Below are 15,648 nucleotides of genomic sequence, written 5' to 3' on the forward strand. Positions count from 1 at the left end.
TTTTAAGCTTACAGCAGTGTTGAACAGGGAGTAGGGCCCAGGCTCTGCTGCAAAGCAGCGCTGGTTCCTTGGGAGTAGATAAGAGCAAGGAAATCTGTTCATCAGGCTTTAACCCACCATGCTTTGCCTGGCCTGTGCAATGCTGCAGCCACTTCTCCCCATCACTGTTTGGAAGCACAGCACTGGGTTTTGCAGGTCTGCAGCTTTGGGCATCCTCCCTGCTGTCACCACCTCCTGTTGTGGTCTCCACCTGCGCTGCTCTTCCCATCTGCTCTTCATCCCTGTGGTATCTGAGGAGGTGGTTGTGTCTCAAAAAAGACCAGATGATGGAAATCGATTTTAGACTGGATATCAGGAAAAACTTCATTGTGGAAAGGGCTGTCAAACACTGACAGGCTGCCTGAGGCAATGATGGAGCCCCCATCCTTGGGGGGATTTAAAATCTGTGTGGGTGTGGCCCTTGGGAACATGGGTTAGTGGCAGGTTCAGCAGTGCTTGGGGAATGGTTGGCCTTGAGGATCTTAGAGGGCTTTTCCAGTCCAAAGGATTCTGTGATTCTATGAATCAGGAGGGAAACTTCATGCTCCAGCAGCTAGGATGCTCCAGTGCAGGTCCTCTGCTACAAACAGTGTCCACAGGAAAAGCAAATCCCTTCCCTCCATGTTCCTTCCATGCAGCTTTGCTAATTGTTCATGAAGAGTCACTAAGAGGTAAGTCATCCTGGAACCACCAATACCCACGCCAGCACATCCAAAGGACTTGCCCCAGCTTTTTCTGTATGAGTTCTGTGACTGATCTTATCAACAGAAGCACTGAAGTCGACAGCAGAAGAGTTGAGAACCTCCTCTCAAAGAGCAAAGATGCAATTTTTTTTTTTATTTTACGGGGTATGAAGCAAACACAAGAGTAAGAAAAATGATATTTAGAGCAATAAGGTAAGCATTTTTCTTGGAACCACATAGTGTATATACTATTTTTTAGACTGAGCACCAGTTATAACAGAATTGTCTTTGTTCACTGGTGAGCTCTCTTACAGTTCCTTCACTTTGCTTAGTCCGTTCTGCTTTTTATCTTTTGAAGGCAAATTTTTAGGAGGTTGCTTCTTTCATGTGCTATGGCTAGGCCAGGTGTTGGTTTGTACAGGAACATTTATTTAACGTTATTTAAGGTGGAGGTGAGCTGGGTTGAGTGACAGCTCTAACTATAGAAGAGGCGCTTTTTTCCTCCTCCTTTAATGGTCATATTTGTTTTATGTTAGATCTCTGGGAGCTGTTCAAAATTATTAGTTCCACTGAAAACTATACATTTTATCTCTCTTAATGAAAATTTTTATAGAACTCTATAGGTATCAGGCTGCTGGGCTACCACTGATAGCTTCAGTTAGTGCTTTTATTGTCTGCTGCTCCCTTGCAGGAGACACTTGATTTGTCTTGCCTGTTTTCAAGAATTATTAGTACTGGCTATAGTTACTCAAATCTTTTGATTAGCTAGAGACTTAAAAAAGCTGTTTATACTCTATTTTTTATGGAAGGCTTCAACTCTAGAAATTGCTTTACTAATTGATTTCAGGATGGATTTTCTTGTGGCTGAGGAATTAATGCTTGCAGTGGCACTTACATGACAAATCCTTTCCAATAGCCATATTGTGCCTGGGCTTCACTCTTGTTTTTAGGAAAACAAATATGTTGGGCATAACTAACTGCAGTTGGGGTTTTTCTTCACATATATGACTCTAGCATTATTTTGCAGTATTTTTTGCAGTAACTTTCTATTGCTGCTATTCAAATATTTCTCTAACACTGGACTGTGCATGAGCTAAATTAAACTGTACATGAATAGGCTCTTCTAGTTTCTATGTGCTTCATATTTCATTGACTGCTGTAGAAGGTCTTCAGGCAGTTGTGTGTCACCTCTTGTGTTGTTCTGCCTTTCTTTGCCTCTCTACAGCAGCAGCAACAGGGGGATGTCCTTGATCTTGCAGTTTGTAGTGACCATGAGAGACTGTTTCACTTGCTAGCATTGGTTTGCTAAAATCATGGCTCAAAGGGTGTCTTGGCAGAGAGAGGAGGAAGTAGGACCTAATTTTTTCCAGAGTTCCTGGAATGGCTTCACCTGTTTAAAAAAAAACCGATCTGAACATATGAACATAAACAACACCATGTTTTTTGTCTCCCAAGATGAATTCAATCTTGGATGCTGCTCCTAGGGGACATTTAGAGGTGGCAGGCAGATGCTGGTGCTGCTGGATTTTTGGTGATAAAGGCAAAAATAATTCCATGAGCAGCACACAGGCTCACCTTTTTAAAAAGTGGGGTTTGGAGCTGGGATCCCACCTGCTCAAAAATGCTCACATGCATCTGCAAAACAGCCCTACATCACGAGGCAAAGAGGACAGTCTTTGAGTGTTTGTGGTTGCACAGTCCCTTTGGATTTTAAATCTTCACATCCTTTGGGTCTGTGATTTCAAACTGACTACATACAACCACTTTAGAATGAGGAAGCCTTTCTGTCAGGCTTCCTTCACAGAGGTTTTGGAAAAGGTTCCTGAGAAAATCCTCCTTGGAGCAGTTGGAACTTCCCTGTTGTAAGGGCTTGGAGGAGGCATAAAGTGGCAGGGGAAACCTTTCACTTGTTAATTTGTCATGGTTTAATGGAAAGTATCTGCCCCTCTAGGAAAGGGAGAGAAAAAACTGCCACCAGCAGTAAACATTCATCCCATTCTTTACATGAAGTTTTCCTGTTTCCCACTGGATGTGTGTAGGGATTCAGACTTGCTATCCTGCAATCAGCAGGAGAGAGAAACCTTCTATTTGTAAGACAGAAAATTATTCAAGGAAAAGAAGAATGTTTGATCGCTGCTAGCTAGTCGCTCTTCTAGTCTGATTAAAGCATGTGTATTCATTGCCTTGGCACTTAATGAGGAGCTGGGAGATGGCACTGAAAGTGCTACAGGATGTGCTCTGTAAGAGTATTTACCTGTGTGTGTTGTAGCTGTAAAGTGGTATTAAAAGGGTTAGATACTGATGGCACACAAGAAAGGAAGAGAACAGTCTGTTTATTTCACTTTCAAATATACATGTTCTTAATTTGAAGTGCAGCTCTTGACTTAGTTCTTACATTATTTATTATTATTAGACACCAATGCCTTCTCAGCATATTTATTTTGTTAAATTACACCTCTGAAATTAAATGCAGCCTCTCATCAGCTTTAATGTTCTTCTGCCTATTCTTATAATTATCATTGATAAGAGGTGACTTTCAAGTTAACAGCCAGTGGATTGATAAGGCAGCTGTTACTATGTTACCTGAGTGCTTTTTGGAAAGCTTAGCTCAAGGGCAAACCATGATTTTTCCAGTGTGGAATGCTGAATCTCCAGCCTGCAGATGGCTGGCAAAAGTGGTCTTTGTGGCTGTGCTGTGCCTGGGTGACGTTTGAAAAGCCGCTCCCAAATTGCACAGTTGTGTGTACCTGAAATCAGTGAGCGTGGCGGCTCTTGGGGGTGCACAGGGGGGTGCCCCCGGTGCTTATTTTTGAGCTGTCAGAAGGTTTCTGCTCCTTTCGCTTCTGCTCTTCCCTCCTGCTCTCCGAGGCCCTTCTCTTCATCTTCAGGTAGTAGATCCGGTTGGCTTCTGGGTGGGTGACTTTGCAGAGGGGCATTTTGTAGATGGCCGGGTTTTCTGAGCTGATCAGCAGGAAGAGGAGCGCGGAGAGGCAGAAGGGCCAGGTGCAGACTGGCAGCCCGAGCTGGGAGGGGACAGAACAGACACGGGTGCACGTTGGTACTGCTTTTTGGTCTCTCTGCTTACGTCTGCCTGTGGCTAAATTCTTGCGTTTGGGACGCTGGGAGGGTCTGTGTTTTCCCTGAAGGCACAGTGGCTACCCCATGTCGGTTCAGCTGCCCACACAGAGGTCTGTAGCTCACCTGGGGTGTGTCAGGGCTGCACGAAGCATCTGACACTGCAGACCTCAGTCCTGTAAGAGGTGCAGCTTCAGTTTTGGTGCTGAATGGAACCTGGCACCAATGCTGAAGCAACTGAATCAGGCTTCAGAGCTCTGGTGACTGCAATGAAAGCCAAGACACCCAGCTCACACGTAGACACTTGAATTCTCTAATGAAAGAGCCAAATTCTACCCTCTCTGCTCTGTGAAATGTCATGTATTGAGGGTATTATTCATGAATATTCACTCTGCCCAATGATTATATGTCACTGGCATCACATCCAACCCTCAGCCCTCTCTGTTCCCCCACCTCTTGATCTGAATTGAGGTCTGCCAAAAGCAAGATCGCAGGGATAAAAAGTGGATGTCCCTCTTCCTGATGCCTCCCAAAAGCAGGTGTGCTTAAAGCAGCCCATATGCAGGGACCTGCACAGTACTGAGAGGGTGTCAGATGAAAACATTTAGTGCATGGAGCTGCTAGTTCTAATCCTTTCTTTTCTTTTAAGTTAGTAAATCAATTTAATTAAAATATGGTTTTGTTTTAATCTCTCAGATCTTAAAGAAGAAGCAAAGCCTGGAATTTCTGTCTTCACTCCTTTCTTGATTTGTCCAAATATAATAACTTTGTACTTAAGAGAACAGTCTCCCCCTCATTTTAGTTCTCATACCCAGTTCAAACTTCAGTAATATCTGTGGGCAGGGTTGGAGAAAGACTTTGAAAGAAGAAAATGAAAATTTAGATCATTTGGAATTGCTGAAAGATAATTTTCAAGTAAGTATTTAATCTCAAACCATATGCTGTTGCTGTAACTCACATATACATGCACAACCCTGTTGTGGATAATATGCTCCAAAGGTCTTTGAAATCTTATTATCAGATATAAAGTCTTGAGGGACACAATTCAGAGTTTGCACAAGACCTGCCAGCTGGCTGCAGCATTCTCATCTCAGTGTTGTCAAAGACGACATGGAGAATTTTGAGGCATTTCCTTAACATTATATCAGAATAAATCAAAATGCAGTTAAAACAAACAAATAAAAAAACCCAAGTAAAACACAAAACCCCATACTTACCACAGAGAGGGCATTAGCAAGAGCTGCTCCGGAGTAGGCACAAAATAAGGCTGAGAAGAGAAGACCAAAGAGAGCTCAGGATGAGGAAAATGTTGCTCAATTCTCCAAAGAAAATATAAAAAATAGCCACCTTGTCCAAGTGCACAGCAAAATATCCTCCCAGCTACCTGGTGTGAGGGTCACTGCTAGAATTCAACAATTAGTTGAGATGTCCCAAGAGAAAATGGCCTCAAGATACACCAGGGGAGGTTTAGGTTGAAAAATTAGGGAAAAATTAGGGAAAAATTTATTCACACAAAGGGTTGTCCAGGCCTGGCTGGACCTGCCCAGGGCAGTGGTGAAATTCCCATCTCTGGAGGGATTAGCAGCTGTGTGGATGTGGCACCTGGGGACATAGGTTAGTGGTGGCCTTGGCAGGGCTGGAGGCATGGTTGGACTTGATGATTTTAGAGGTATTTTCCAACCCAAATGATTCTGTGGCTACATTTCACCCTCTCTGCTCTGTAGAGACGGGTGGGGAATGAAGAACACAGTTTTGTCAAGAGCAAGTGATGGTGGCATTTCTCTAATCTTTAATTTCTATTTATTTGGCATGACCTGACCCACATGCAGTGGGAATTGCAGAAATTCTTCAGCAGTGCTGGACTTTCAGAAGTTCTCTGTCTTGTGGCTTCACACCACAGCCAGTTAGCAGGGGGACTCCTTGCCCCTGAACACCAGGGATGGCTGAACAGGAGGTGAGGTCAGGTACCCAAGGACTAAGTCAGAGAAGGAAAAGCTACTGAGAAACCCAGAAACTGTCCTCAGGACACTGAGATAAAGATAACTGGAGTCTGGGTAAATCTTCACAGGAATGTCTTAAATGGCAAATTTCTTGCCTTAAACTCTTCCCATAGTGCCTAGTTTGGGCTCCTGTTGGAGGTGGGGTCATTGGATAGGTGGATCTTAAACTGGCCTGATGCAACAGCTCCCTTCTTATGACACACTTCCTCCAGTGATACATATAATTATGAAAAGGCTGCTTCTGTGAAACTGTTGAGTTGCTAATTTGTTAAACATGCTCATGGATTAGCTTGTGTTCATCTCACAATCAGCTTCCACCCTTTCTAGGTGTTTCCACGTTATCAGGGTCTATTGCTCTTCGCTCTGTACTCGCACAGTCAAGCCCAACGCTGATGCCACCAGAGAAACAACTCTTGCACAGTACCTGCTTTTGGGACAGACAGAGCAATGGTTGACTCTAAACCTGCGCTCCTCATAAGCGGCCTGGCTGCACAAATTTTTGCCTTCCCTTTATGTAAGGGATACTCACCACAGGCAAGTGACAGCAAATGGGTCTGCCAGGTCAGGGCGTAGAACATGCCCCCGATGGCGATGCAGGCCAGCGCGCAGTTGTAGTTGTGTAAGCCAAGGTAGATGCTGTCAAACGGGGATGCAATGCTCAGGGCTGCGAGACAAAGGGCAAGGCTGTGAGATCAGGTGTGAGAGGTATGTCATACATGAAATCCCTATTTGTGCTTGGTCTTTGCATATTAAGTGCTTTAATTAATTAATTTTGAGTTAAATATTTTTAAATTGAATGTTAAAATTAACCCATCAGCCCAGGTACAAAAATCAAGTGCCATTATCAGTGTTTTCAATTGTTCAAAGTAGTTTATTAAGAGAGTTGCACCCTTCCCAGTTAAAAATTCCCCAGTTAAAATTCCCAACTTAATGCTCCCTTTTCAAACTTCAAACCACTTGTACACCATAAGAGTTATCTTTCCTGTGTTTACTGTATACTTTTACAAGTGTTTTAGGATGTGTTGGATGTATTTTAATACTTTTTTTAGGTGTTTTTACTTGTACTTTGGTTCCAAGGCAAATTTCAAAAACCCCAGTTCTAACAGCCAGCAGCTATTTTTAGCCCCATAGCCATTACCCTGTAGGCAAGCTCCGTGGCAACCTGAATTTTAATGAAGGCATTGTAGCACCCTTATCTCAACTAGTACCACCCCTCTGACAATGATGAGCCAGTGGTGGACAGAGATAATCTGTCAAAGGGAAAGCACCAATCACTTTAAACCGAAGGGGCGGGCTGTGGGTGGGCTGTGGGTGGAGCAAAGGCACTATAAAACAGTGGGCCAGAGAGAGAGAGAGAGACACGCCCCTTTTCTCTCTCCAGCCTAGCCGTGGTGGATGTCAGTGCTGGGAAAGCCTATTCCTATTAAGGAGCCTTTAGTAATTTTTTTACTTTTGGACCAGCCAAAAGCCAGCCTAGCACTATAAGTCCTTTTTCTCTACCTGAGGTCCAGTGCTGTTTCAGCCAGAAGATCTAAAATCCCTGTGCTCCTGGGGCATACCATCTATCGAGCCATAGGATCCCAAATTTTTATATTTTCCTAATTTCTGTAATTTTTCCATTTTTCCGTTTTCAATAAATTATTTTAATTTTTTTTTTAACTAAGAGTTGTCTCATTTCTCACAGGTACCTGCAGGAGGAGTCTGTCATCTCTTCCTCATAATGTCAGTGGGTTTATCTGTGCTCACACATGCACATGCAGAAAAATGAGGAGGTCGAAGTAGGCTCGTTATTTTGGAGCTCTGATAATGTCCCTGCAGTGGAATTTGGCCCAGTCTCAAAGATTTCATTCAGACAAAACTTTCTCTGTATTCACCGAGTGTGATGTATCCACACACACAGGTGGAGGATCCACCCAGGATCCAGGCAGGACCTGGGTGCCCTCCTTGGAGAAAGCTGTGCTCACACACTTGTTTAAACCTCATACATTCCCTGATTTTGAATATCAGTGGCACAACTGCATGCTTGTGTGGGAACAAGCAGAGTTTTCCATCTCTTCCTAGTGACCTTTGTGAGGTATGGTCTAGTTACTGGAGGTGGTCACTTCATCTGTGCAGTGGAAATTCTCCACAGGGATGGGAGCTGAGGGTCTGCTTCAAATCTGACCTCTCAGAAATTTCTGCAGGATTTCTTATGGGATTCAGGAGTAACAGTGAAAAGGAGAGCTCAACATGTAGTGCACCAGCCACCTTCCTGACACTTGTAAGATTAATGCATTTCCTGCTATATTGTCCTCATCTGTCCTCTGTTTTATCACCATGCGTGTCCCCAGAAACTTCCCCCTGACCTTTCCTTTCTAGACTGAATGTCACACCTCTACAAGACCTTCCATATGCTCTTAGTCATACAAATTGTGGACAGTCTTGTTTAAAGACACAAATACAAGACAGCTCACATCTTGTAAAGAGTGCTTCAGAGCACAGAGCAGTTGTTGGATCACTGCCTTTTCCAAGGAATCAGACTACACTTATTCCATCATCTGTTCTTATTAAAATCAGCCACTTAAGTGGCATTAATGTAGTCTAACCTCTAGGGTCTGCTTCAAGTTTCTTAATATTGTTTCTCTCTGGTTAATGGAGAGACAGGATAGTTTTAGTGACCTTCATTTAGGTATTTTGACAAATCCACAGCAGAATTGAGCAAACTGCATCCCAGAAGAGTCTTTCTTTTCCTTGGCTGATTAGTTCTGAGGCAGACCTTTGCTTGTGGTGGTAATTTAAACAATTGTGGTGGCAAGAGATCACTTCTGAAACTCTTTCTCTATGTTTTCTTGTGACCTCTATGGGATTCATCACACCCAGTGGCTGAAGGGTTAAGCAAGGTGGAACAGGCCACTTGCCTGAGAGACAAATCTAATAACAAATGCAAAGTTTAAAGAAAACCTGCTTCTGTTCTTGCCTTCACTGTGCTGCGTGACCTTTAGTAAGAGCTTTCAAATTTAGAGAGTTTGAAAAATGACAGTCTTGTCCCAACTTGTCCCAACTACTGCCAACTGTAAAGTCTGAGCAGAATCTGGCTTGGCTCAAGATACCTTAGCTGCAAAAATAATTTGGTCAGTATTTCTTACCTGCAAACATCCCCACGGCTGATCCAATTGCAGCATGTAAACAAATCAGTGGGGAGGATATGAGCAGAGCCACAAGGAAAATGCCTCCAGTCCAGGGGTTTCCACAACCGTACACTTGACCAACACCAACTGGGATGGATTGTAAGAGCTGCAGCAGGTGGCAGAAAAGGGCTTGTTATTGTCTGTCTGTGCCCTGAGGGACACAGCAGATATTTTGTCCAGGCTATTGGCTGAAAAGGGAAGGAAGGAAGGAACCCTGGCTCTGAGTTGGACTCTGGGTAAGTCATAGAGTCACAGAATGGTTTAGGTTAGAAGGGACCTTAGAGATCATCTCATTCCACCCCCTGCCATGGGCAGGGACACCTTCCACTAGACCAGGTGCCTCCAAGCTACATCCAACCTGGGCTTGGACACTTCCAGGGATGGGTCATCCACAGCTTTTCTGGGAAACCTGTGCCAGGGCCTCACCACCCCCAGAGGGAAGAGTTTTTTCCTAATATCTAATCTAAACTTACTCTCTTTAAAATTGAAGCCAATTCTCCTTGGAGGGAATGGCTTCAAATGTCCCTCCAGGCTCTTGTAAATAGTCTCCCTCCATCTTTCCTATACAATCTCTCCTGGTATTGGAAGGCCTTAGTTAGGTCACCCTAAAGCCTTCTCTTTTTCCAGGCAGAATAAACCCAGTTCTCTCAGCCTTTTCTTATACAAGATGTGCTCCATCCCTCTGATCAACTTGGTGCCTCCTCTGGACTGGCTGCAGCAGCTCCAGGTCCTTGTGCTGTTGTTCCCCAGGGCTGGGGCAGCTCTGCAGGTGGGGTCTCACCTGAGTGGGGCAGAGGGGCAGAATTCTCCCCCCTCCCCTGCTGCCCATGCTGGGGATCAGCCCAGGGCAGGGGGGGTTCAGGGCTGGGGCAGGTCCAGCTCTCACCCACAGCACCCCCCCCCCGCCCCCTTTTCCTGGGGCTGCTCCCTCTGCTTATCCCAGCCTGGATTGATCCTGGGTGTTGCCCTGACCCAGGTGCAGCTCCAGCACTTGGCCTTGTTAAACCTCAGAGGTTCCCATGGGCCACTTCCCCAGCCTGTCCAGGCCCCTCTGGATGTCATCTCATCCTCCAGGTGTCAGCTGCACCTCTCAGCCTGGTGTCATCTGCAGATTTGCTGAGGTGCCCTTGATGCCTTTGTGTCATTAATGAAGATATTCAATAACACTGGTGCCCATATGGAGCCCTGAGGGGCACCACCTGTCCCTGATGTCCCCTGGGACTCTGAGCCACTGACCACAACCCTCTGGATCAGTTACCCTTGTTCCCCTTTGTGAAGGTGACCCTCCAGAGAGCTAGACCTAGACATGAGGGGACTGGGTATAAATGAGTTTCTGTCACTTTGAAATCCTGATGTTTCCTCTGAATTTTCATATTGCCACTGACTGTGCTGCTGATGCTTTTTTAACCATATCTGGACAGCAGGAGGGCATATCCAGATGTGTTCTGGATGTATACTCAAGACTTGTTTTGGGACAACTCAAGTTTGATTGGAAGGAGAGGCTAAGGTTTTCTGTTCCCTAAGGCTCCACCAGCTTTTCTGCTGGATCAACAAGGGATTCTGTGGCACTGCACTCTTTGCACAGAATCAAGCCATGTACTTCTGTGAGTTGCTCCTGACTCCTTCTGACCCACGGGAAAGTGTCATCCAGAGGTGAACGCCTTCCTGCTCACCTTTTCAGTCAAATACCATAAACTTGTAGGTGTGAAGCTTACCAGTGGCACGTTGATGGCAGACCAGGTGATATTGGGCACTGCAGCTACAGGCTTGATGAGGGTTGTGGGGAAGAAGGGGTTGTAGTGTCCTGTGGCTGCCAGGTACAGGGTCACCGCAATGTTGAAGGGCAGAGTGAGAACAGGAAGGTCCCATTTGCTGAAGATGGATCCCAGAGCACTGGACAGGACTGGGCTGAGAACAGGAGAAGAAATACAATTGTAATTTGTTCATCACAATTTATAGTGGTGAAACGTGGTCACAAAATGGTAATTTTGGCAATTAAAAGCCAATACAGTTCCTTTTAGCAACTCCAGGTGGTGAATCCCTCAATATCTTAATATGCATCAAACAAAGCGTTATAGAAAGCTGTTCTTCTTTCTGAAAAAATTACTCTCACATCCATGCATGCATCCAATACTGTGTTTGAGCATGGACAGAGACAGGCAATCTGACTTCCTATTCAGCTGAAAATTTGAACAAGAAACAGAAAAGGAGATTTTGGGAATGTCATGTGAAGAACTGTGGAGAACTTTAGATGGTCTAAAAAATCTGCTGTCTTGAGGAGGCAAGAGGGAGTTGGAAATTACCCAATTTGCCTTTTTTGTTTGTTTGTTTTGTTTTTTTTTTTTTAACAGTTTGAAAGGTATGGGGATGGCTCTGGAAGAGAAATAAAGCAGAAGAGGTGATCAAAGGGGATGGAAAATCTTCCATTAAGAAGGGTGGAAATATTTACTATGTTAGACACTAATTTTGGGGACTGTGAGGCCCAACAGAATATAAGATGGAGCCACCACTGTAGCAGAGCTGGGGAAGGTGTTGGGACCAAACATGACTCAGACCTTGACTGATGTCATTTTGTGCTGCCCAGGTACCATCCAAAATCATACAGCATTTTCTGAAAACTGAGACTTGTTTTTAAAAAGCTTTATTGAATATTTTTAGCACATAAAGTACTTGGGGTGACACTCAGCCTAGAGTCAGAACACAAAAACCATGTAAACCTTGAAATACCATGATCTTTCCCAAAGTTCTTGTCTGTAGAACCTGGGGTATAAACTTTGCCTGACCTTCTTGGGGCATTTCCACACTGCCTGATTTCCACTTGAAGTGTGTGTCCTACATGGAGGACTTTATGGGAGCATGTTGGCAAGGTGATATCGGATTTTCTTGGGGCCCAGGAAGCTCAAGGAAGAGAAGAAATGGCCAGTCCTTGGTGGAAATGGCCTGTGTTCTCCTTCCAGCTGAGCTCTTCCAAAAGAGGTGAGCCAAACAGCTCTTACGGTCAGCTCCAAGTAGCAGTGAACATTACCGTTTATAAAAAATCAATTTAAAGACTTTAATTTTTCAAGGAACTGCATGTGAGCCCTAGAAGGTCATTAAGCTGGTTATAATAAAAAACCACCCCACCCAAATTATTTGACATTTCAAAAGCAACATCTTGTGTCCTGCTGTATAGATACTATCAGTGGGAAAAATGCTTTGTTCTCCCTGTGTAATCTCAGATGAAGCCTATTCTTTTTTTTGACAAGTTTGGTTCCCAATGGGGTTTACAGATTTCCTTGCTTGCAGCTGCAGGGAAAAAAAAAAATCAGTACTTCAGTGAAAATGGTGTCCTAATTTCTGTGCTGAAATACAAAGCTTCTGTCACTTACACATCTTGTCAGGAAAAAAGGAAACAGTTAAATAAATGCTGACTTCTAAAGCTGAAATTCAAAGTATCAGTTAAAAAATCACTGAAGTGTCTGATTTTAAAATATTTCAGCTCTACCCTCAAGTCTTGTGAACTAAACAATGAAGAAAATTTTAAACAAAAAGCCTCAAGGAATTCTGGCAGATAAGACAATCCAAACATTCTTGCAACATGTCCTGGGTTTTGAGAGATTGTTACAAGATGACCTTTGCTGAGAATGACTAAAGAAATGAAATATAAAACAAATCTGATCTTAAAAGCAGTGAAAATCCAGTAATGGCTTGCATCTTACTGCTTACAGTGATTAAAATGTTACTATTAAATTAATTTCAGTTAAGGCTGTTAAATAGATTCTGCAGTGCTGTTCTGATCCATATTTAAAAATGGCAAAATTTAATCCTGGAAGGACATAGCCTGTCCTTTGGAGCTATTTGGAGGAATTAAATTTTGCTCATGACTGGTTGCATATCTGAGAAGGGGAATATTGAATTCAGGATGAGCACAGGATGGATTTAGGGCCTGGATGAGGAAGAAGCGTTGTGGTGTCGGGTGCAATGACCTCCAACCCGCGTATGTCGTGCTGCTGAGGGCCATTTTCAGAGGACTGGGGTGGGGCTGCTTTGCCTGATTGCTATAATCAGTGTTTCTGTGCCCTCAACTCCTACCACATCCCCCACGAGCTCTGTGTGTCAATGAACACAACTCTCCAGTGCCATCAAGCCTGGAGTTACTGGTGTAGGGCAGAGGCGGCCTCAGTGTGTCTGAGCTGTTTGCAGCCAGACCCATCCTTTGAGAACTGTCCCTGGGAGGAGCAGTGGCACTTACCAGGCCATTGATATCACTGCCACAGGGGAGAGAAGCCACCAGTAGTAATCCCCTTTGTCAGAGTAGACGGCCATGAGCAGCCCCACCAGGATCCCGTTGTAGCCGTGCAGCCCGGCTGCGATGGATGACCTGTGATGGAAGCAATTGCAAGGTGGAAAGCTCTGCTGAGGGTGGCCCATCACTGGGACCCACTGAAATGCAATTTTAAGTGTCCTGCCCCTGGTGAAGGGATGAAAAAACAGTGAGATTACTGATGTACTGCCTTGCAGTGGTGTGTGGAAAGGGAAAGTTTGGGGACTGCTGGATGATGATGGTCTAGGGGCGTTCTTGTGGCTCAAAGGACCTGCATGGTTGTGACAATGGCTATCAGAGAGAGAGAACTGTCTGTTTTCAGGAAGACAGACAGACACAGGGACAGGCCAGCTCTTCTTGAGCCACAGCTCTGCCTTCACCTGAGTCTTCTAACAAGAATCAGTGACCCATCAATGGGCTCCAGATATCGCAGCCATCAATTTTTGTTAAGTGCATGAGGACACGAGGTGCCACCTACCTGTCCTGACTGAGGGCCAGCGCAGTTAAGGTGGACACAGTGGTTCCAGTGCAGCCTGTGAGCATCCACCAGGGGTTCTGGACGAAAAGTCCCACTAAAATGATCAGCCCACTGAAAGGGTTGTTGACAAACATCACCTGAGAGGTCCCTCGCAAGATCCAGTCCACTAGCTGAACCATTAAGGGCTTGTCTGGAGGACATCAAAGGAAAACACTGTCAAAAAGGCATCATTTTAGCAAAGCACAACCTCTGCAGTCCCTTTCTGGGCACAGAACAGAGGTGATGTGTTAACAATTCTATAAAACAAGGCTCTGATTAGTTGTTGTCTCATATTTTGTATCTGCCACTTGAGAACTAATAGAGATGGACTGGGCACTGCTGCAAAATTCATGGAGGGACAGAAAAACAGGTGATTTATTTGTGGTGGTCAGAGAACAGTCAAAGGATTACTTTGATGGTAGATCACTTTAGGTTCTGCTATAAATTTAATAAGGAGACAGATTCTTTTTGGTGTATAATTCAAATGCAGAGAAGGACTCTGAAACTACTTTGTATATATATAGGAAAATAAGAAAAGGAAAAAAATTTGCTGTTTTAGGAAGAAAATCAGCAACTCTGAACATGGAGGTATGGTGGATATAGGAGATGGGGTCAAAAGCATCTAAGAAGTATTTCGGGAGCTAAAGAACCTAAATTAGAAAACAGTAATTATAGCTTGGACTGTACTCAGGGCAAAGAGGCATTTCCAGAGGACAAAGAGTTATTGCTCTTTAGAGAAGGTTATTGAACCTGGGCAGAGCAAACAGACACCAAGCACAAATACCTCAGGTGAGTGCAGGGGGAAGATGGGATGAGGCCACTGCAATAACTTTTTGATGCTGGTTCTCCTTCTGCAAATTGACTTGAATTTTTCTTCTGCCTCTCCTCAGGGAAAACTGAAACCATTTCTGAACCACTGTCTGTTATTAAAGGATGGTGCAAGGAGAATGGACGGGAAAGGGGAGCTGCTTGCATGTGCAAGATATTCCGATGTTCGTACAATGTGCATATGCAACTTTTATCTTCTTCAAGATTTGAAATTAATTGTGTTAATTAGATTGTTCATTAGATGCAGCATAAGGTGCCAGGGTTCTTTCTGAATATGGACAATGACTTATTCCTAAGAACTCCTGCCAGGCAGCATTAAGGAGGAGGAACGAGGAGGAGGAGGAGAAGGAAGGGGTTCCTTAGAGAAAAATGACCAAGCTTGTCTGAATTAATTTTATTTAGTATTTGGTGTTAAGGTATTATTATTTATATATTTATTAGTATTTGGTGCTGATGCAACAGGCATCAGCAATACACTTAGTTTCAGACACAAGTATTATCTGCAAAAACTCAAATATAACCAGAGGACAGTGGCCAAAGCTTTCCAGAACATGGAGTAAGAAAAGCTGTCTACAAAGGGTGGACGACTGGAGTAAAGAGAAAGGAGGAGATATTCTCCTGTGTCTGGGGATCACACTGGCCTGGAGCTGTACTGCTAACAACCCTAGCCTTGACAGAGGGCCCACAGTCTTACACAGCCTCTCAAACCCTCACTGCCAGTAATTGGACTGTCTGCTCATGCATTGTTCCTGTCTGGACAGTGAACCTTTGAGATCAGTCTTGGCATCTGTTTTATGGCTTTGTAACACCCGCAGTGCTTATTATTCCCTCAAGGCTGGGAACTCAAGAGCCTCTGCCTCTATCAGGAGGCAATTCCCCATCATCAGCCCACATGTGGATGAGAGGCAGTGGCTGATCCAAGGCAGTTACAGATGAGATTCATCCCCCAGTTCTGACGTGTGATTCTGGGTATTGCCATGTGACATGTGATAATGATGACATGTAACTGATTAAGTGTGAAAGACATCCTAGGACT

The 15,648-nt window shown here is 44.3% G+C and overlaps 1 protein-coding gene across 12 annotated transcripts in view; it reads right to left on the reverse strand.

Annotated features, from left to right (window-relative positions):
- The window catches only part of LOC138102991 (urea transporter 2-like), a 302,433-nt gene continuing 286,785 nt past the window's right edge, over positions 1 to 15,648 (reverse strand). For 11 of the 12 annotated variants that reach the window (XM_069000876.1, XM_069000883.1, XM_069000881.1 and 8 more), the window contains 7 exons: positions 13,746 to 13,935; positions 13,196 to 13,324; positions 10,680 to 10,872; positions 8,923 to 9,070; positions 6,327 to 6,461; positions 5,015 to 5,064; positions 3,039 to 3,745 (listed from right to left, as the gene is read on the reverse strand). In XM_069000876.1, coding sequence (XP_068856977.1) covers positions 3,476 to 3,745; positions 5,015 to 5,064; positions 6,327 to 6,461; positions 8,923 to 9,070; positions 10,680 to 10,872; positions 13,196 to 13,324; positions 13,746 to 13,935 — 1,115 coding nt within the window. In that variant the 3' untranslated portion in view covers positions 3,039 to 3,475. Of the gene's footprint in view, positions 2,113 to 3,038; positions 3,746 to 5,014; positions 5,065 to 6,326; positions 6,462 to 8,922; positions 9,071 to 10,679; positions 10,873 to 13,195; positions 13,325 to 13,745; positions 13,936 to 15,648 lie in introns of those variants that run through there. The other variant, XM_069000875.1, reaches the window with a different exon arrangement.

This window comes from Aphelocoma coerulescens (genome assembly GCF_041296385.1).
Source record: "Aphelocoma coerulescens isolate FSJ_1873_10779 chromosome Z unlocalized genomic scaffold, UR_Acoe_1.0 ChrZ, whole genome shotgun sequence".
Lineage (NCBI taxonomy): Eukaryota > Metazoa > Chordata > Aves > Passeriformes > Corvidae > Aphelocoma > Aphelocoma coerulescens.